We start from the raw sequence: 23,663 nt of genomic DNA on the forward strand, positions 1-23,663 counted from the left end.
AGGGAATGCCTCAGGCACCCCACCCTCTGTAGCAGAAGAACACCCCCCCCCCCTGCAAACATGGACAGCCACCTAGACACCCAGGAGGACCAGATGCCAAGACCAAACCCCCTCCTGATTGGTCCCCTTGTGTGTGACTTATACACCCTGTTGACCGTTAAGACACCTAAATACATTTTCCTATGGTGCAAGGACACTGGGCATGTGTTTCCAACTGGTGTAGCTGCTACCCTGATGATTTCATCCACCATGAATGAACCCTTCACTGTCTTTATCATTTCATTTTTGCTTCAAACCACTCATTTTGTTGTTCACTGCCCAATAAATAGCACTCAATCACAGATCCTGTGTAAGTTTGATGTATCAACCATAAACAACTGACATGTATGAAAACAATTGTACCAAAATGTTCCTCTCCAATTTTATACCTCTGTGTTGGTGATCACGCATGTACTGCACAATTATGATTCGCATTGCATTGGTATTGTAACATACACATGACACAAGTTACCTGTATTGTACACCTTCACAGAATGGCAATCAGCACATTGTCTATGATGTGGATTTCTGTGTTCCAGTACAGGTGTAATACACTGCCAACCCACAGAATACAGAAGTTATGGACATGTCAGTCTATCACCATACTAAGGAGGCAGACAGATTGGTTCAATGTATCATCAGCTAAAGTCTTATCACATACACCCAAATCACCATACCCCAGACAGACAGACAGAGGTCAGTACTAAGCTACCCAGTGATGGAACCTTCAACTTACCAAGGTCAGGTATCTATAGGCTAGCCACTCACCTATGTCAGTCTTCAGACACATGCACATTGGTCTGCATCGAGGAACCACACTGACAGCAATGCACAAGTCAGGTGACAAACAATACAAACCATAATGATGGTGGAGGGTCTGGATACCACACTGTGACGTGTCAGACACAAAGTGACACATACATGCCACCATTTGAGCCACCTCCAATATAAAACAGGTCTATTGTGTGGAAAGGGACACTTCCAAACCACAGTCCTGACAGTCTGGGCATAGAATTCACACACCACAAATTTGATGCAAAACTTACCTGGTCTAATCCATGTCCACTGCGCATGTCAGTCAGCAAATCCCAACTGCCTGTGACACTGTCTGACAATGCCAAATGAGGTTGAGGAAAACAGCCAATCTGCAAATCTGTGATTGACAAATATAAGGAATAGGCCCGAGTGGAACACAAACATCACATTGTATATGCAAAACTACTAAAGGTACTTTGATTGTGCATGTGTTGAACATTAGACCATGTACATTACATTTCTGTACACAACGCAAAGGAACATCCAGCTTGCATATCAGTCATGAGCTTTGGAGCCACTTAAGACCACAATGACAGTGGCAAGAAGCACATTACATGGCATGCATTACCTCAACGATGCCTCATGTAATCACATTAGCAACATCACATACCTTGAACAAGTTTAAGTACTGACTGATGACATCTGCCCTGATGTCTCCAGTTTCCTCCTCTTCCTGCTCATCCTCACTTGGCATGTTTGAATTCCAACCCACACGATCTGCAGGTTCCCCCTCCTCTGGTATGAATGGTATCTGACGTCTCAGGGCAACGTTGTGGAGCATGCAGCAGGCAACAATTATTTGACAGACCTTGAACAGTGAGTAGAGGAGGGCTCCTCCAGATTTATCTATGCAGCAAAATCTTGCCTTTAGGAGCTCAAAAGTCTGCTCCACAACACACCTTGTCCTTCTTGGGCCTCACTGAAGCAGACTTCCCCTGATGTGGTTGGGTACTTTGCTGGTGTCAACAGCAAGGACGGTTTGGGTAGCCAGAGTCCCCTGTAAGGTACAGTTATAACAATCCAATCTTGGACATCCACATGTATGGTAGCAGGAAAAAAAGGGACAGACACATGACATACATGACTTACCAACCAGCCTGGACCTCTCTGTGTATAGTTGTGTCATCAGCAGTGGGATATTGCTGTTCTGAATGATGAAGAAATCATGGATTGATCCTGGATACCTTGCACAAACTTGTAAAATATATCGGTCAGCCAAACAGATTACTTGGACATTTATGGAGTGGAAGTTTTTCTTATTCCTATATACCTGTTTGTTTGCACTTGGGGGAACAAAGGCTACAATGGTGTCATCTTTGGCTCCAACCACATGTGGAATGTGTCCCAAAGCATGGAAATTTGCCTTCACATGGGCCAGATCCTCACGCTGGGAAAATCTTATGTAGCTGTCTAGGTGTTTTAACAATGCAGACAGTACAGCCTTCAAAACCAGACTGAACATAGGCTGAGACATCCCTGCAGTAAGGGCCACTGTATTCTGAAAGGACCCAGTGGCCAGGAAGTGCAGCACTGACATGACTTAAATGATGGGAGGTATACTATTGGGATTGCGAATGGCAGGCATCAGATCTGGCTCCAACTGATGACATAGATCCATAACTGAATGCCTATCCAGGCAATAGATTTGGATTACATGTTGCAACTTCACGGTCTGCAGGTCTGTTAGTGGACGGTACCCTGGAAGTTGTCTTGCTCTCCTCAGGCCTGGGTAACTATGTGGGAAAACACCAGAAGAAATGTGAGTGACTCAACCCATCCATCATAAGTATGATCACAAGAACATCACACATGTATCGAAATCATGTTACATGAAACAGTGAGTATGTGCTATTCAGCACATTGCCAGCCAAAATATTAAAGTGTACCAGATTCAAATCCCCTAAACCCTTGCATGTACTCTACATGTCACTGACAGTGAAAGTTACATCTACCCTGTAGACATGGCACACATATATTTTTGCACCTATGCCATCTTCCAATTGTCATTAATATGGTGAGAACACAGTTTCATGTGCCTACCCCAAAATACCTCACTTCACTTCGTCTATTAATTATATGCACATTAATACTTGTAAACAGTAACCCTGCACTTCACACATTGTCACAGATATGGGGTTTCTGTAAATGACGCAACTTTCATTACTTCATTATACATATTAGAGGCCTAAAATGGCAGCTGCCTGACTTACTGTATTGGACATCAGGAAGTGACCTAACTCTGCTGGTGGAAGTCAGCATGGCGGTAGGCGGTTACAACAGCGGTGGACATTGCCACTGGAACACATTGCTGCCTTTGGCGGACTTCGGTCAATGGTGATGTCCGCCAGCGGTGATGGTCCTATATGTGGCTGACGTGATGGCCATCTTCTTCACAATCCCTCAGTTGACTTCTGACTGCTGCCAGCAAGACCTCCACGACCTGAGCTGTTGTGTACTGCCTCTGGAAGCAATCATGTCACTTCCTGCAGGTGATAGGGCCCCTGCCTTCTCAGCGGAAGAGCTGGCCAAGCTTGTGGAGGTGGTCCTACCCCTGAATGGACAGCTATATGGTGCACTAGAGGAGCAGGTGCGTCCAATGCAACAACAATGTGTACAAGGTAGAGTGTATGATGAGGTAGATTAAAGGTGCATGAATGAAGGATTGAGCTAACACGTGTGGGTAAATGGTTATGTGCACATGTGCATAGGAAGACTGTTAGCCCTGTTACATAGTAGGTAATGTGTATTGTATATATCCTGATCCACATATGTACATTAACAGCATTTACATCAATCTTTCTGTGACAAATAGTTGTTGAGATGTACCATTTAAAGGACATACTTGTGGTCTGATCCTATGTTTCTAGCCAAAACCTGGTACTGTCTATGACTGACTCCATTTTGCACATGGCCTGATTGCAGAGGGTGACTTGCAAAAGAGTTTGAAGTGTGAGGAATGGTATATATGGCAACTTGCACTAACTTGATTGTTCATCCTATTTGTTTGGGAAAGGGCATGTGTACATGACTTTCTCCTCTTGTCTGCGTCATTCATGCAGGTCAACATCCATCAGAAAAAGGGGGTCTGACGTGCCATTGCCACAAAAGTGCAGACCCTGGGGGTCCACAGCCGGCGGCCCACCCACTGTCAGAAGCAGTGGGAGCTGAGATGCTGGGCCCATAAGACCGCTGAGGCCCAGCTGGGGATGGCCTTCCAAGGATGAAGGTGTGCCCTAGTGGCCCCGCATATTGGCGGCGATGTTTCCTTTAAGATGTGCGCACACAATGTATTTTCCCACCACGCACAGACGTTTGCAAAGTGCACACTTTTCACTGCCTGCCTTTGCAGCAGTGCAGGACAAGCAGCATCCAGGGGAGAAATCCCTGTGAATATGGTTTGTGCTTTTTTAGGAGTTACAGCAGGTCACCGAGTTTAATTAGCTTTGTCTGGCTGGAGGGCACCGGGCTGCATTCAGGGCAATAAATCATGCTTATCAGCAGGCTGGCTGGCTGGGGTGATCCCTTGCTACATAAAATGTTTATTTTGTCACTGAGGGCATTGGGTTCTCTCCAGTGCATAATTTGTAAATAAAAAAAACTTGCCAGTGCCCAAAGCCCAAATCCTAAACACGCGGCTGCTGCAATTAAAAGTGCAAACACGGAATCCTAAGGCAGCGTAATACTGAAGCTATCTCTGGCCTCTTCAATCCATTTAAAGCCAGTCCCTGGCCCTTCAGCTCACTCTTGCAGCATTCTGTTTTCTCCAATTGTGACGCTTTTTTGTTTTTCTCTTCCTCCATCTTTCCCATATGTGTCTTTTACTTGCAGTAAGTGCTTGAGTAAGAAAAATAAGCATCAGCCCGCAAAAAATAACTGCTGGTGCTCCGCACCCGAAACATCAAGTAAAACATTTCCCTTTAAATCAGTGCCATATTCTTTATGGAAATGCATTTGAAAGTGCAAACATCAGGATGGTGGCAGCTGTCCCTGAGGATCATGAATTGCAACATGTCTTTTTAGTATTCATTAGGCAGCTCTTCTGCTGTGTAAATTGTGTTTTTGCAATTTAACCTAATAGTATGTGGGTTAGTTTACAAAATCAGATACTTGTAGCAAAAAGTTGATGTATAATTTGGGACAAATTTTGGCAACTAATACAATATTACTTCTGGCCTTCAACCTTTTAATCCTTTCAGTAAACAATGGCGTAGTCATTTTACTTTGAGACGGATTATTTCTCAGTGTTATGTTTCTTATTTGAATTTCGAGTCCACAATAGCACACGATAAAACATAATGTATTATTGGCTTACATGCCCTTAATCTTATGTATTGGCACTTGCTTAGTGCAGTGATAACACAAACGTATGATAAAACACCTTTCAGCACTGGAAACAACAAGCTGTGATGTCATTCGCCATGATGTCACTTGTATACTGCCCTACTTGGTTAGTCCCCCCCACTTTTATTTTTTTTTCACTTCCGCTATCCCAATCTGGAAAAGTCACCATAAGGAGAAGGGGATGATGTCTCTCCATTCTTACAATGTCGCTCATGCTTTATTTCCCTGGTTGTTTTTTACCCTTTCTGCTTGTAATAACTTGTGCACAGCTGTTAAGAAGGCACAGCAATTGTTTTCTTTCTTAAAGACTCTGGCACCCTCAAGGCTTGGATCGTATGATTTAAAGACTATAAATAAAGGGCAATAAACATAAGGAGCTTACAGTTTGGAATGGAAAGATGCTTTTGGCTACTATAATTGTAGATATTTTCTTAGAGAAATTTGCACTTCTATAACTACAGTGCTTTCTGAAATGGGTTTGTTTGTTTTTATATACTGTCCTTCTAATTGACTGATTTGGATAATCAGAATGCCTAGCCTTAATAACATGCTGCAAAACCGAAGAACACAAGAAGGATAAGTGACAAATGCTGTACTCTGTACTGCAGGTCACGGATTAGGTAGTTGGTTATTGTGAGGAATACCTAGGGTTATGGACGGGCTAACGTCACTGTCCGCATTAACGACCATGGGACTAAGCAAACTACACCTTAATTGTGTCCGTTTGTTGTGCGCCCACCGCAACTTCAGTTTGTAAGATGCCGCATATTCAGGGCCACTAAAATTATGCAATTGTGTGGCCGCAGCATTTTTGTATAATTATAGATTTGCCACATAACCAAAAATCTGCAACCAAAATACATTGTTTATAGCTTACGAGGTTCAATTACTAAAACCTTCCGCCACATGAAGACACGCAGTGGACGGCCGTTCTTGTCACCTTTCTGTTGCTTGCTGTGTGTGCATGTGCTAGCGCCTGTATCATGCTTGGGAGACTCTGTTGTGTACAGTAAAGGGCTTGGAGCCTGCCTGTCACTTTCTATTTGTTGGCTTGCGTGGCACTCTTCTCTACAATCTTGTAATTCGTCACTGGAAGCCAAGCATCATTTCTGTTCCTCTGTGTGGAGCAGATACTAAGCACTGATTAATTCAACTTAATCTGTGCCCCTCCGCTGCTCCTGATGTGAATGAGATACATTTTCTTCTTTTTAACTTCTAATGCCCTGCTTTTTTTGCTTTAGTAGTAAAACTAAGCTATGGAGAGGCAAATGCCAATGATCTTGGTAGTTATGCGTGCGCTCGCGTGAATGGTCAATTTCTTGGCACACGTATCCTTGACTGCAGCACACAGAGACCTTACAATGCCGCACACAGTGGAAAAAAATTAGAGGGAACATTAATTGGCGGTGGCCTATCCTGAGTTGGATGGGCGTATGTGGGCAGCACAGCAGCCACCAGGGGGTGAGTACTGACTATAATCATTTACAAGCCTCTGCTAGGTCAGTGTATGATGTGAAAGACTGTAAGCTATGACAATGTGGTAATTGCAAAAGGTAATATGTGTCCTAGGTAAACCTATATGTGGAGCACTCAACATTGGTACATAGGTGCACAATCTATTATGTAATGGGACATATTACTCACCTATGTCATCCATTCTGTGCAGTAGCATATGATGATGCACATGTGACTGTGTCATGTGTACCACTGCACTGCTCTTAGTTCCCTGCTGGTTGTTCCTTGCCACCTACAGATCCATACTCCCAACATCCTGATGGTAAGTTGTCCTGATCTTTGCCCTCTGCCCATTCAAATGTCATTTGATCCATCTCTATGTGCAACATTGAATCTGACAAGTTGAGTAGATGTCTAGAATTTCCGAGGTTTCCAATAAGTGTCAAATTATTGTGAGTCTGTAATCTCAATCTGACATTTTACATACCCCATTGGTAAGTGAGGACTAAACATTGGCACATATGATGTTTCCTCGGAATGGGCATCCTGCATGCACTAAACCTTGATGGTATTCCCAAACTCCTAGTGCAAGCCCTATCATTGATATGAGTGTTCAGAATAGTTGTACCAGGTACACGTTCTTGGGATGGTAAGAGGCTACACAGCAATTTCCTATTGCAATGTGTTGTGGTCATGCTAAATAGGTCACTACATCTTGGTAATTGGTACAATCTGAACAGGTTTTCACCAACATCATGTGTATACTGTTAGGTCCAGACATATAACAAGATTGTAATGCAACTTAAACATTCTTACTTTTGCCATTGTGGATATGTTTTGATGGCCCTTGGTATGGAATCCTAGTTAGTACCGACTGCATTGTGCTGCAGATGTGGCATTTCACCTTTGCATGTAGTTGGATTGGTAATAGTAGGCAGTCATTTGGCTTACCTCAAGCTGTATGTCCCTATCCTGTTAAGCTCAGAAATGTGTTGTGGCACTGCAATGGTCATGTCTGAAGTGTGGATAGTGATGTGGCCACTTGAATAATTGGCTATTGATGTTGCCAATCATTCTGATTAGTTTTACTGTTTGTGGCCTTCATGCACATGACAAGTGTACATTGTATATGAGAGGATGGTATGGTGCCTGGCCTTGTCTGTGGCTAAATCCTGTCGGTTAAGTTGGCCCCTTTAAGTGTACATGACTTTGTTTACAGCTGGAGAATGACTTGGATGAGTAGCTGCACAAAGTATGCATCATCCTCTCCTACTTGAATACTGGGCCCTATGTTGCTGACGTGTTTAGACTCTATGATACTTCAATCACTGAAATGACAGGTATGGTTGCTACATATTTGCGTATGTGAATAGTGAAGGTTGTGGACTCGGACGTGAAATGGTATTGGCATGTACAGAGCACGTTGTCTTGTGTTTGGCACATGATGTAGTTCCTTTCCTGTTACATGACATCTGCTACAAATGTAAGTATGTGTGGATTTTGTGTTTGTGATATGTAGAAATGTATGTTACCACTATTTCCCATTGCTTGGTTGACTATGTTGGTGTGGATAGTGACTCAGATTCATGTTGGCAAGTCAGATTGTCATGGAATCATTATTGTGATTGCTCTACTGATATGATGGTACAGTAGGTGTGCGATAAGTGGTTTAGCTGGTGTGTGACATTGCTGTAATGTAGGGGTGTAGGTAGTATTTAGCTATGACATGATGTTGGCACTGACCTGGTTCTATCTGATGGTGCAGTACAAGTGGGTGTAACATGATTGATGTTTATAGTGTGATGTAAGTGTTTGAAAAAAATGTGATGATCCTACCTCTCTTTCTGTTTCCCAGCATCAGCAGGTGAAGTAGACGGGCACAGCAGAGTGGGGAAGCTGCTGGCCACGGGACCTCAGGTTATGATACCACTGACACCAAGGGACCCAGAGGCCTGGAGGACGAGAAAGCGCCACTGGGGAGACAGCATCCAGTTCATCATCTTCGGAATCGACCTCCAGTGGACACTCCCTGGTGATGGTGGACCCATCTGGGTCCACTCCAGCACCATCTCAGCCCGCCACCCCCCTTTTTACCACCTCCCTCCCTGTAGCTCCCCACCCAGTTGGCCGTTCCCGCTCACCCCAGAGGGTGGGTGTTTCCTTTGCTGCAGGCACCTCTGCCACAGCCCTTGTGAGCACTGCTGCCCTCAGTGAGGAGGCTATTGACCTCCTGAGGTCAATCTCTGTGAGTCAGTCGAACAGAGTAAAGCATTCCTGGAGGGCATTCACGGTACACTGGTTGGCCTACAGTGATCTTTCAGGCTCTGCCCACCACACTGACAGCAGCCAGTCACCCTTTGTCTACTGTTCCCCCTCCACTTTCCTCTTCCTAAACCCAATCCCCCTTCCTCGACCGAGCCAAAGCATATAAACAGGTATGCATCCACTTCAACATAGGGTAGCTCTGAAAATATAGGCACCATAAGACACACCACCGGCATGCACACAAGCAACACAGAGATGCAGATACAGCAACAGCCACAACCTGTCCTGACACCCCCACCATTACGGACAGTACACCTGACACATCTACAGGAACCACACCAACATTCACGGATCCAGCCACTACACCTATCATACTCACAATCATCACAACACCAGACCCTCAGACATCCACCACAGTCCCCAGACCCGCAGACACCACAACCACTGACACACCTACATGCAGCACATCCACCATACCTGCAGACACCACCCCAACAGTCACCCACCCACCACAGCACCCCCACTCCCCCCTCAGTCATGTACGCATAAATGCACTCACTCACCCACCCAACAGACATCCACCACCGACAAGGTTACCTCCCACAAATACGTACCCACGAAACCCATACATACACGTCAGAAAACCACTCCCTCACCCTCTACACCCAAGTCCCATTCTGATGACCCTCCCTGTATGTCAAAAAAAGCTTTTTTTTCAAATTGTGACTTTTTCCCTACTCTCCCCCCCATGAGACCCCTCAAAACTCAGTTTCTCTCTCCAGGCCCGTCCCTTCCACCTCCAAGCCCTCCTCTACCCCCTGCAAGTACCCATACCCTCCCGCACCAATAAGTTTGCCCCTCCCAAGAGAATCCAACCGTCCCCTAAGCCTAGACCTAAACACCCCCCTCCAAAGCCAAATCCCAAAGGACCCCCTCCAAAGCCAAATAGCAAAGGACCCCCTCCAAAGCCTAGGCCCAAACCCTCCCTCTCCACCCCACCCCTGATAATCCTTGAGATGCCTGCCTTCCCCCTTGATGCCCCTACCTGTGGATGTTTCATTGCAGTCAGGAGTCATGTCCGGGGCACACAGATGTGCATTGTGTGCATATTGAATATTTTACAATTGTACTTGCCTATGGCCTTGGACAATTCATTGATATTTATTAATTTTAATACATATTTGGACCAACAAGTTGTTGGTTTTGACGTTACATATTTGTACTGCATTTCTTTTCTTTGGGCAGATTTGTTTATGGCTGACATTGTGTGCGAGTATTTGTGTGTAAGTAGTGTTGTGCGACCGGTTTTGCCTGGTCAGCATGTGAGGTTGTGTGCAGTGCTTTCGTGCCCCACTGATGGGTGTGTGTTGTGTGATGGGCATGTGCATGTTGGGGAAATGCTGTCATGGTATTGAGTGGTGTTTGTGTTGACATGTGTTTGTTGCAGTGTTGGATGGCTTTGTGTGCTTGGACTGTGTGCATGTTTGGTGTATGGTATGTCAGATACGATGTGCTGTGCATTTGCTGTGTATGTCGATTGCTGCATTGTATGGGTGTGTTGTATGTGTGGTTTGTCACTGCGTAGTGTCTACTGTAGGTGCTTGCCAGTGCACTGATGGTGCTGTGTGTGTGGTGTTGTTGTGTGTCTTGTGTTTCAGGGTGTTGGGGTGTGTTTTATGTATGTGCGGGGTGTGTGTAGCTGTCTGTGAGTGTGCGTGTCAGTGTCAGGTTACGTGTGTGTCGTCCTTGCCCCCAATTCCCGATGGCATCTTGTGTAAGCGTATGAACTTTAGCATTATACAACAGTGACAGGTAAGTATGTGTACTTACGATTGCTGTCATCATCTTCGCCATTGATTCCGAAGTCTCTGGGTGAGTAGGAGCAGCGGGATGACCGCTAGTTCTGGTTCCATGGCAGCTTTGGAAGGTGTGTCTCCTTTTATGCAGTTCATTTCCACTTGGGGTGCGACCGCAGCGGAAATCTTGGAAGTGTGCAACCTCGTAATCTGTGCCGGCAGAAACATGGTCTTCGCCGCCCTGCAGGTGCCTTCTGGTGTCCGTGGTAGTCTGACCGAAGTGGCGGTGCAGGTGGTGCATCGACTCTATTCTTTTGGGAATATGGTCATAATTTTGCCGTCTTCTCTGCCAGCATGTTGGCGGTACGACAGCCAACATGACGGTCCTCGAACTGCCAAACTCGTATTGAGGCCCTAATTGTCACAGTCTTGTATAGAGATTGCGTTAATCCATGAGTAGCCTTAAAGATACGGTACCGTTTATTCTCTTTTTCTCTCATGGAAAACTGCATGGCCATGAAAACATGTTGCTTTCCTTTTTTGTTTAAAAAATGTAAGCTAAGAGGGCTTTAGTGGGAAAACCTACTGTGGGTTTCAATCCACTTTTTCCTGTACAATTTTGTTGTGTTTTACGTGTAAAGTTCTTAAAGTGCAGGAGGTCATCAACACACTCATACTACAGAATAAAAAAGGATACTCCTTTGGTTCCAGGGAAATGTCTTTACATCCAAAAATGGGGATTGGTGAAGGTATTTTCACATCTTGCCCCTAGATCTGCATATTGTTCTTCATATAGTTTACATGCACCTACAAAGTAAAATCGGAGCTTACCTACAAATTAGGATTTCCATAGTTTTATGAATTTGTCCCTGAGGATTTTTGTGAAATTCCAAAAATGCATACGTATCTGCATAACTCGAAGCCTTGAAAACCTGCACACTTTTTAAACAATCAGTTTTTCTGAAGGAAAAGTTAATTCAACAAAGAATTATGTAAATATGCCAAGACGTGAACAAGTTCGTGTGTTGAAACCTTAATTTAACACAGTCACCTCTATAATTCTAAAATGTAAAGCAATAAGGACATCTACAATATTACAGATCATATTGGACTACTATGCTTTGACAATGGAATGCAGTATGCTAAATCCTGCAAGCCTTACATCCTTCCAGTACCAGCACTTCAAAACAGCAGAAATAAGGTAGAAAGTACGGTCTAAAAGAATATATATATATATATATATATATATATATATATATATATATATATATATATATATATATAATATAATAGGAGTTTCAAAAGGAAAGACCAGACACTTAGAATTAAGTGCACACCTGCAATTTTTTGAAATGTTGCTGCTCATGCCTTGATTCTTCACATCTTCTTTGCCGGTTTTCCTCCTCCTGGAGCTGATTTGCCAGTGTAAAATCTTTAGAACTTCCACCTACATCCAAACCTGGATTAAGAAAATGCTAATTGTAATTAACTTATTTTTTTCCAATTGCAATCATTAACTGCAAACGTTTAGATACAAAAAAGGCATTTGACATTAAGCTGTTTCAGGCACTAAATGGGCGCCCTCTATTGCCTACCATTTTTGCAATGGACATGGAACCATTAGTGTGTTCACTGAGCAAGAGAGGTTAGTGGGAAATACAACAAACTGAGCAAAATATGCAATATTTTTTCACTGTATAAAAACTATGCATTTCTTTATTTGTGAGAAGGGAACGCTAGGCTGACAGTTATAGCCATAATATAGGAATTTTTCCAAACTGACAATAAACTGTGCTAAGTCCTTTCTTTTCCGACTCAGATCCATGACTGATGGGGAGCAACTATTGACACTCCCACTTTCTGTTGAACATTGATCTTTTCAAATATTTATGCATACGTGTACTTTATGTACAGACGACATAATTAAAGGTAACTATGGGAATGAAATTATTATTGCTATACATTAACCTTTTGCACTTTGGATTCGACTCACAATATCAACACTGGGTGGATTGGCTATTGCCAAAAATGTTAACTATATTCTGGTTAATGTACTGCTTTGTGGCATTGGCAGTATTACCAAATAGGGCCTTCTTTCAAGAACTGCAGAGCATCCTGTCCTGACTGATTTGAGGAATGGTGAAAACAAAGTTTGCCAATGCCATTCTTAAACTCCAAAGAATTCTGAGTGAGGGAGGTCTAGGTGTACCAAATTAACAACGTTTATTATATAGCAGGACAACTTAAGTGACCCATGTAACGGCTAGATGACAGTCCACAACCCGGAAATTGAGTATATATTAGCTTTGTTAGACTCAGCTAGAATATTAGACTCGTTTATGGTCACTATGAAAAATTACCCTTTTGGACTGAAGCTACTGTGGGCAGCAAGAAATTGCTGTCAAGTCATGCAAAAATGTTATGTGGTGCGAAACTAGATTCTGCAGATATACCCTTAAGGTCTCTTGAGAGTTTCACAAGACACTCAACGCACACGATAACAGGCAACAGGAAGAGTCTGACTTTCAGAAAGTAGTGGATCTCTGTAACATGTGCAATAAAGTCCATGCCCAATTTGAGAGAGATGTTCGAGATGGGGGGTTGAGGATAAGACAATTCAGGGCTGTAGCTCTTGTCTGAGAACAAAGCCAACAAAATGGGATCTTCACCAACTTATACTAAGCCAAAAGGAATGTAACTACTGAAATGAACATTACTCCAGCACTACATAAAGAAAGACTTAGACCTAAAGGTAAAACTAACAGTGGACCAATCAAGCCCTATATGAAGAAATGGACGTAATGCATGCAATATGCAAAAGCTGTTTCCAGAAATCCACAAAAATATACATAGTTTAATATTACATCCATCAAACATATCTACTCCCGAACTGTAAAGGACAGATGTTTGAGGGGGCCACTTAAAGTTGCCCTTGATGTAATCGATCTCAGGCAGACTTTCATCACGTAATATGTGAATGCCCGTGGACGACAATATGTTGGACAGGCATACTCAACACTATACTGAAAAAACATTAAAGCATTACCTTTTTGTAGGTCTCCTAGGACTAATACAGCGATGAAAGAAATCTCAACACATTAAGTTTATAGAAGTGTCCCTTATACTTGCAAAAAGATACATACCAATGACATGGAAGGCCTCAGCAGTCTCGGTATTGAACATGTGATTGCACCACTTAAGAAGAAGGTCCAGTGCTGAAACTGCTACATTTACCAACCTCTACAGACAAAAGGGCAAGGGAGTTACTATATAATGCATCGGACATAATACAGACAACTCTAGAAACTAAAGCTGATGAATGACCACTGCAAACGGGGGGCAAATGGTGTTTCACATGACACCTAAGCCCTTGGTACACTAACAAACTTAAAATAGGACCATTTAATGTGTTGGGAATTGCAGACCAACGTGTGAAGGAGTAGAATGGGGCTGAGCACTTACGCAGAGTGGGCCATTCCTTTGTAATAATAAATGCACTACACATCTGCAAATGTTTGTATACTAAATAAAGTATTTAATTGACAACGTTTTTTTTTTTACTAACTGTAATGTTCACTGTTTCCAGAGGATATCAATGTAAGTACTGACTCTTTATTATTAAACTGTAAATGACTCACCACGTGTGGTGACTAAAATGAAGTATAGTGCACAATTATGGAAAAATGTAATAAAGTGTTACTGGAAAGGAAACTGCAAATGTGTAGTTCTGGAACTCTGCATTGCTTAGGAATTGAGTAGACAACACTCCTGGACCTGTTACCTGGCAATTTAAAATGCATCTCATATTGTTACCAAATGACAAAGAACTTTAAAAAAATGAAAGTGATTACTAGAAACATGAAAAATAAAAGGTGTTGTGCATGGGTGTATGCCCTAGTGTCAACATGTATCATTTAACATCAGGATGATAAGGACACTACTGAAAACATTTCATTTTTTGTTTTAAATCAGGTCAATCTCATTAGTTTCGGGTGGCAATGATAGAAATTTTCCCTCCAAGTATTTGCACCATCTTCCAACTATTCCATGACTCTTCCTGAAGAAGGGGCAAAAGGTGGGTCACTTGTTACTCAGTAGAATAAATCTAGGTTCGGGTAGCTAGCTGTCTTATATTGTGTACACTGGGGCAAGTCAGAAGAGGAGTTTCTTGAGGAACACCACTTCCTGCAAGACTCCGGATTAACCCAGATAGATGGCAATAATCCCCAAAACAGCCATCTAATTGATTCACAGTGCTACCTTTTGATGACTAACTAATAATGATCTTATTCTATGATGTGTACAAGGACAGTCATAACACTAAGTCAACATTTAACCAAGGTACCCTAAAGAGAATTGAGATAACCAGTTTCTTAGACATTACTATTTACAAAGAGAATTTGCAGAAATTTGCTCAGATTAATAAATAAAATGCCATCAAGCAACTTAAAGAAGGTCCTCATTTGCTGGAGACCTTTCGTAATTCCCAGATGCCCTGGGTACTTCGTAATTTGTCACAGAGCAAATATTTCTGCATTTAGCTCACCTTTCATACATAACAGGAATAGTTACCCTCAGTCCATTTAAATGGATATGCTCTTTTTTTTTTTTTTTTTAACTGAAGACGTTTTACATTCATTGCTCATGAGGAAGAAAGATCTTTAGGTCTTATGATGTAGAGGTCAGAACATATTGTGCCTAAAATGCTTTTTTTCAGGTTTCATTAAAATGATCAGTTGCAGCATACTAGAGATGACCAAATCGATGCTTAAAAGTTTGAAAAAGTGATAGAACATTGCATTCCATTTTTAGCACGTCCCCTTCTTCAAATTGACACTTTAGACAACAGGCTAGTGGCAGTCGTTGTACAAACTTGCAAGAGATAAGAACGATCGTTACGGAATCTCAGCTAAAATCTCCATCCACATAACGAACATTAAGCTACAGCAGAAAAGGAACTTCTGCCAATCAAGTGAGCGACTGGCTCATTATGATCTGAATTTACCTTTTACCTTCATTATTATGCGTGCTCTGCTAGTGTGGCTTCCGAAAAACACAAAAACACTTGTCAGAGCATTTTCTGATAGCTTATCCTTTCAGTCAGTTTTCAGCGAAGCACAAGAAAAGAATCTTGCAAGCCAAAGGACAGTTTTCCAAGCCAATGGGCACAACTAGATGTATCGCTTTCCCATATTTTGGGAAATGCACGCAAACACTCCTGATAAAAATATCTAGTCCCCAGGTGCTGTCTTAAGACAAACTCTATACTAAAGCCATCAGTCACAACCCCTTAAGGAGGGCCAGGGGCCAACAGGGTTTACAGGGCCCAACAGTGGGGGTGAATGCATTTTATTCCTTATGCCCCAGGTCCTGGCCTACTATGGGTGCTGAGTAACTGAGCCAAGTACTACACCTTTCAGTATTTTACTCTCAGTGGTAGGGCGGGTTGAGTAGTCCAAGGCTCTTCGCAGTGGAAGGAGAGGTAGGTGTGAGGCATACACAGACACAAGAGACAAAGCACACTAAGTAACTAATAAGATCATAGCCCAGACAAGTATTTGCTTTTATGAAAAAAGGAGTACTTTAATGTAAGCACACAGAGCATAGAGGCAACCCACTAAATAACATCCTTAGACTTTTTTGTTATATTTATTTATAGATTTGTAAAGGCAGAAACGACAAATATCAAGAGACAAATAGTTAATGACATATAGTTGTTACATAGAAACTGGTGGGATAAAGCACTACTGTCGAGCTCTAAAGATCAGTGTCCAAAAGAAGTTACAGCAGACAGTCCCAGATCCTATAGTGTGCCTAGGCTGATAATAGTTCTGTCAAGAATGAATTATACTACAGGTCTCTATTGCAAAGTTACAAAGGAAAATATCACGCAGTTGAACAATTTTACAGTTTGCAACAAGAATGAATTGAAAAAACAAAACTAGCCAACTATTAGGGAAGGTAGGGATGGTGGAGAGTTGTATGGTTGGGAGTGTAGCGAGAGGGAGACAGAAGAGAGAGAGGGAGGAGGAAGGGAGGGAAGCAGAGAGAAAGAGTGGGGAGAGAGAGCGCAAAAGAGGAGAGAGAGAGAGCGAGAGAGAGAGAGAGTGTTAGTTTTCATTATACAATCCTTTGATGTTTCAAGGAATGTTGACCAGAGCATCTGGAAAGTTTTTGGAGCTTGTAAACAAGTTTTTCATAACGGTCTGTCTAGAACATTTCCACAAGCCATTCTTCATATTTTGGTAACAAGTGAGTGCCAGTCTCATAATATACAGATCTTTGCAATACTTAAAGCAGCTGTCAGAAGCTGAGACTTGGGATTTGTAGCGAGTGTAGTTTTTTTGTAGTTCATCAAATGTTCAGTACCAACCTTGTATCACCTTATAAGTCAAAAATGTATGAGGGACCCCTAGCCCCCTTGTCCAGGTTCTTCATAAGGTTTTTTTCAGTCGGCTTCTGTATGCTCTAGTTTTTGCCATTTTCCCTGTAGGTGAGATAGGATGGCGTGAAACGTGGGACTATAACCATTTTCACAGCCTGTATAACCCCCAATAGGGATAAATGCAAATGTGATCCTTTTGCATATTCCAGGTTTGTTCGGGCTACAAGTGGGTAGAAACTGACAGGTATTAGGCGTTCTAGGGCCCTACCGATACAGACACTCAGGTATTTAAGGCATTCAGACTTCTATTTGAATTTACATAGCTAAATAGTGCCCCTCCTTGTATATCAAGGTACAGGTAGTGTTTTACTTTCATCTCAGTTAGCCTAAAAGCCCTGGATTTGGGAGAGCTTATTAAAGACAGACTGGGAGGTAGCGACTTGGATCTGACAACGTAAGTAAAATGTAATCTGCGTATAGTAGTATTGTTGAGGGTCCCACCGGTGTGGGAACTCCCTCTATTGTGGTGGATGCCGAATGGTCGCAGCTAGCGGCTTCGTGGCTAGGAAAAACAGGAGGGAGAAAGGGACATTCTTGCCATGGTCTCCAGTGAATTGGAACGAGATCAGATAAGAAGCCTCTACAATTAACATGGGCTGTGGGAGAGTAATACGCCAACCAATTTTGGTCAAAAAATGTTTGCCCAGCCCCATTATCTGCAGAGTTTTGAATATACATCCCCACTGAATGAGGTCGAGGCATACAGCCATGATGTTTTCTCAGGTATCCTCTGACAGTTATCCACAGTCTTAAAGTCACCACACTAACGTCATCCGGAGTATCCGTGACCCCTCCATCCCTGAAAATAGTGAGGCTGGTTACTCACCATTCAATAAAAGAGGAGAATTCCAGATGCGGTGCATGCAAACCCCCATGTGACAAAACCAACATTTGGGCCTTAAGAGTCAACTTTAACAGTGCTACATGGCCTCAAACAGGCTTACCCGACCCAATGGCAGCCGGCAACTGCAGGAAGACAGTAGCGCTCTCTACAGGCTCCGGCCCTTTAATGCTGTGGGACTGCGACCACCCGCTCTTCCCAATGACATGCCAGGCCTCCTTCAGTCTCTGGAGGTACATATTGGTGTCAGAGATCTTTCTCAATGCCTCCTCGCAACCAGTAACTGTTCCTCAACCCAGTCTAGGCATGACGGGCTTGGGCAATGGTCCGGCTTCCACAATGGCTGCTGACTGGCTCTTTACACTAGCAATGGCACTTGCTTCATGGTGACCTCCACTTGGCATATCGGGGTTGCTGACTGGCACTGGATAAGGGCAACAGCCCTTACTTTACAGCAGCCCGCCTGGCACACAGGGGTCGCTGACTGGTGCTGCACAAGAGAAACTGCCCTCACTTCAAGGTGGGCACCATCAAGTAGAAGAATGGGGGTTGTAGGCTGCTGTTGTACAAAAACGACAACCCTTATTTGATAGTGCCCCCCCCCCCCCACCTGACATATGGGATTCAACAGATGCCAGAAAATGACCTGACTAGACTGGCCATTTGACTCTTCGGTTACTGGGATCTACTCAGCAGCACCACAGCTGGGTCGGAGTCTCTCTCCTCTCCCTTTTTTTCTAGGTGCTCTCTTCCTCCTCCTCACAGGGTCCACTGTTCTTGTCAGGCAGGCAGAAGGATAGTGCTCCAGGCTCAGGGCAAGTGGTCTTGACTCCTGGTTGGTGGGTCTTCACTCAGCAGAGACTAGTAGACTTTGATTCCTAATACTGGGTCTAGCATCTAGAAGTCTTGGCGGTCTTCTCCTCTGAATGAACATGCTGTTAAATAAAGTGTGGTTCTCATGCTCCCACATTAAATCAGATCTAGGTACAAATGTGATTTAGTGTCAGATTCTTTGAAATGTGTATTATGCATGTAATCTTCATCGAAAAACTCCATCCTCTGCACTGCTCTTTGTCAAAAAAGACAGTCTGCCACAGCATGAGCTGCATTAATTCTGAGTACCCACAAAACAGGATTAGCCTTGTATTACACTTCCCTGTGAGTTTCCACTAAAATCGGACTCAAAAGTTCAAAGGAACGAGCCTTCCTATCAAGATTCCCATGTCCACAGTGCTAACCGTATCAGTTTCATTATCTCCTTCACAATGAGCCCAATCCCCGCTGTACAGGAACTCTTCTTGGAATAGAGAATACTTCAATGTGCACAGCTGAAGCCCTGATTCCCTTCCTTTTGTGTGTGTATTGACACCCTAGCCTTAAGGAATGCCAGCAATCCAAATCTCTAATCTGGAGGTTTAGGTTTTCACCTCCACTAGCCTTTCTAGCCTCTACCGGCAACTGAGCCCAGAACCCACTTCAAAATATATTTGGAGTCATTCAAGCTATCACTGACAAGCACTGAAAACAGCGTCTGTAATTGGTACGGAAGGTTGGACACAAGCCAGTCTCACAGGTTCCCATAAGGCACAAACATACCTATCAAGGAGACATGAGGGACTAGATAAACAACAAGCTAAACTGTCCAAAGCACAGAGACTAGCTTCTTTGATTCCCTTTCAGGAGGTTCTCTAGGGAATGTCAACAGATTATGATTGTAGTAGGACGCCTGGACTACTAGACTTTCTGGTGAGGGATGAGAATAAAATTCAAAGGTCATCCAAGGCAAACTTGTGCCATCTTGCCATCTGTAGACGACAGGACCAAAGAAGCATTTCTCCAATGCCTGCAGAGATAGGAACAACAAGTTCCTCAATGAATGTAGCAGGGGTTCCACCACAGCATAGCTGGTCTGCAAAATCTCAGTCAGAATATTAGACTTCACATCCGAAGAGTACAGGGTCATATCCAAGACACTAGCCCTACACACAAGTGTGGTAAGGAAGAAACCCAGTTCGAGGCAGGGCTCAAGGAGCATATTAGCACCCCAATAAGTGAAGTGTCCAACCCATTTTCATTTTCTAAGTCAGAACAAAAGGTAGCATCAGTACTATAGTGAGGAAAGACGTCCCCATACCCAAAATCATCATCCTTTTTGCAGCCACACGCCTGAATAGACATAGCAATGCATCAGAAATATTCCAACTGTGCAAACCAATGGGCCCTCAGAACGAGTTCTGCAATGAAAACATCACTGAAGTCTGCCTTGACTTTATCTTGCCATACAATTATTCTCTTGCAACGCAGATGGCTTCCAGGGTAGCATCATGGTCAACTCTGTCAGGTAAGTCTAAGGGAGTGTCAAAGGAGCCCCTGAGGGAATAGGGGGTGGAAGTGGTGCCATAGTCTGCTTCTAACTTCGGTACAGTGCCACCAAACCAACTGAAGTGTGGTCCTCAATGGGGGGAGGAGGGGTCTACCCAGATGATCTAGCAGCCATCCTGAACAAATCCAGCATAGCCAACCAGAAGGCCTCCACCTGAGAAGGATTGGTTAATGAATCTGGAAACTTCCTTGGTGCAAGAACTTAGGCCAATGACGAGAACGAGTCTGGAGCTAGCAAACAATGCTGAAACTCATACAGTCCTGAGAGTGTGATTGTTTCCTTGAGAAAGATGATGACTTCTCCTTCCAATGGTGCTTCTAGTGTTTTTATGGAAAAATTCTCATAAGAACGTTTGCCGAGAGGAGACTTACCTTTCGGAGGAAGAGAATTCCTTAGTGTCTCCTGTGGGCCTTGGTCAAAGGCAACTTGTCTTCCCACTCTCTGGTGGGTTTTCGGTGCAGGGCGATACAAAAGTTGTAGACTGCAGCATCGTGTTCAGATGCCAGGCTCCTCATACAGATGAGGTGGTGGTTCCCAAAGAGAAACTTCCAGCAGTACCTGTGACAGTTTTAAATCCTGACTTTTGGTGAATCATGTGACCTAGCTGATCTAAAAATGTTGAGGAATTCTGTGGGCAAGGCAGAGAGAGCGAGATCTATGGATCTAGTTGAAGCTGCACAGGATAAAAGGAGCTAGTGCCAGCACCGTGGGTGGCACATATTGTACTCAAGTGATGGATGAAGCTGTGCCGAGCCATCTGGCTGGAGTTTCCTGACTAACGAAGTCTTGATGGAGAATTCACAATGTGAAGGATCTGCAGGAGCATGGGTCCATCAGAAAGCAAATTGCGTGGTTTTTACACAAGCCCCAAATGTTTTATTTTTTCACATTGCAAAGCCTAGAGGGCCTGTACAAATGAGCCAATGAAAAGGGTTTGTGGATCCCATTTCACTCAATACTGCATAGCTTCCAAGTACAAACCACTGAATGAACATATTCCAAGGCTTACACATTCACTTAAGGTGCCCATGAGAATAAAACCTCTTCTCAGTAATAATGTTAATTAACTTAAAAGGCATTTTGTACACTTTGATGGGAAAGTGAGAAGAAACACAGTCTACCTCACTATTCATAGGGTTGCCCAGGGGTTAACCCCGAATAGAACATTGCCTTAAAACAAACAAACACCCCTTACTCCCTAACACACACACACTCACACCCTCTCTCTCTCATAGGATGGTTTCTGAAAGTCATACGGATGCAAAGTATAGTTTTTCTACAGCATACAACTTGACAGAAAATGTCATGTTTTATAAGGTAAGACGTATTCATATGGTAGTAAATATGAACCATGCTGTAATTACTAGGGTTAGGTAAATTTATAATTTCTTTCTGAGGTAGACTAAAGTGGATCGCTTCGCACATCTGTGAAATTTCCTCGATCAGATTCAGACTGCCACAGAAGAAAAGGCAGAAGGTCGTAAGGAACTGTCCACAAACCGAGAACTGTCTATTTAGTATGATTTTCCCTCAACCATGTTTTCCTGCGAACCACATTAACTGCAATAAACTCTTGAAATCTGAATATTTTCTAGTTCAACAGTGGTGCAAATGCAGCCCATTTTTAAATCCCAATTTCAAGATGCACGAAAGTTGAGGAAAATGAGCTAGTTTCATCTATTTTTTTGTTTTGTGGCATTATTCTGCACAGTCCTAGCAATTTAATTACACAGGTTCATAACAAATATAAAAATTCTTGAGACTTTTTTTTGTGAACTTAAAGTAAGTCCTGCTCCTAATAGTCAACCTTCATCACTGAGCCTCATCATCTACTTATTTTATGGAACTTACGGCCATCTAAGGTCCGCCAGGCTACAAACTTATATTCACTGTCAAAGAACGTAGTTAACTGCTGAGGTAAATTGTGGGTCTATATATAAGTAACACTTAAAAAATATATTTTCTTAGAGTACTATTCTGTTTTTGTACGTAACTGAAGAATGTACAGTAAACTATGTACAGCTTTGTTGACGAACTACAAAAGAACAATCTCTGCTAAAACATTTGGCTATTGGTTCTTTGGCTAATATTGCTTTGGGTTGAAATGGCAAAAACGGTGATGGGAAGAATTTGAACAGGAACAAGGTATGCTTTTCATACTAATATGCAGATAGCTGCCATATTTTTAGATAGGTTTAAGATCAATACCAAGGTCTCTGGGAGGGTTTCATGAATCATATGTTGTAAACTTTACACTGATTTGGCAGACTTTTGTGTCGTACATTTGCCACGGAAAAATTATATAGGCTAAGTAATCATAACTCAACTATCAAATAATATTAGAGACGAGCAACAGCTCCTTAGAGAGGCCAACTTTAACGTTTTGGAGATGGCAAAGGGAGAGGTGGTCACAGAGAGCAACCCTAACAGGGTAACGGATGTAGACTGGGACAGGTGACAGCGGAGGATGGAAGGAGCACTAACACAAATGGTAAAGTGTGGCTCTTAGCCACAGGTCTGCCAGATATTTGGAGGAATCTGCATACTGGAGGACAGGTATTCTTCTTATGCAGCCGCACTGAAGCCTTAGCCTAGACTTGATTACTTTCTGAAATAAAGAATGACTCTTGGGAGCCATCCAAGAAAACAGCACAATCTCAGACAGCGTCCCATAGAGCAAGTCACTGTCCTAGCAACTGAGCACTAATTGCGAGGAAGATGAAGACTAAAAGAGATTTTGATGGGTGACCTAATGGGGAAGATAGACATAATTCAAAGCATACAAAATTCCTAGATCTTAAAGACATGCTATACAACGGATTTCTTTGAAAGCCATACTAAGTGGTTAGTTTATAGCAATGACAGTGCAGTTAAAAAATAAAGGCAACATTCAGGCAAAGCATGAGGCAAAACTACAAACATTAGAGCAAGAGCACAAAGCCAAAACCCACAGAAAATCTTTGGGTGCTTGAAGCGGCAAAGGCAGAATTCCCCCTGCTCAGGGTAAAACACTTTTTTTTAGGGTGGGAACAAAGCAGACAAGCTTCTGGCCCAAAACTAAGAATTAGGCAGACTCAAAGTACGGTGGCAAAGGTCTATGGGCTGAGAGGGGTGAAAGTGGTACACAACGTGGACAAAATTAGAGTGATCTGAGACCTCTTTGACAAGCTATATACTGGCTAGAAGGTGGAGTATGGGATATCCTTGAGTACTTGAAAGTATCTGGATTGGCGAACATTTGACAACAGCAAGCAGAAGAGTAGGAGGCCCACAAAAGTGAAA

At 43.0% G+C, this 23,663-nt stretch overlaps 1 protein-coding gene across 4 annotated transcripts in view; it reads right to left on the reverse strand.

Annotated features, from left to right (window-relative positions):
• The window catches only part of ZUP1 (zinc finger containing ubiquitin peptidase 1), a 225,795-nt gene that overhangs the window by 131,096 nt on the left and 71,036 nt on the right, over positions 1–23,663 (reverse strand). For all 4 annotated transcript variants that reach the window (XM_069235357.1, XM_069235356.1, XM_069235358.1 and 1 more), the window contains exon 3: positions 12,050–12,171. In XM_069235357.1, the coding sequence (XP_069091458.1) occupies positions 12,050–12,171 (122 nt within the window). The remainder of the gene's footprint in view (positions 1–12,049; positions 12,172–23,663) is intronic.

Source organism: Pleurodeles waltl, chromosome 5 (genome assembly GCF_031143425.1).
Source record: "Pleurodeles waltl isolate 20211129_DDA chromosome 5, aPleWal1.hap1.20221129, whole genome shotgun sequence".
Lineage (NCBI taxonomy): Eukaryota > Metazoa > Chordata > Amphibia > Caudata > Salamandridae > Pleurodeles > Pleurodeles waltl.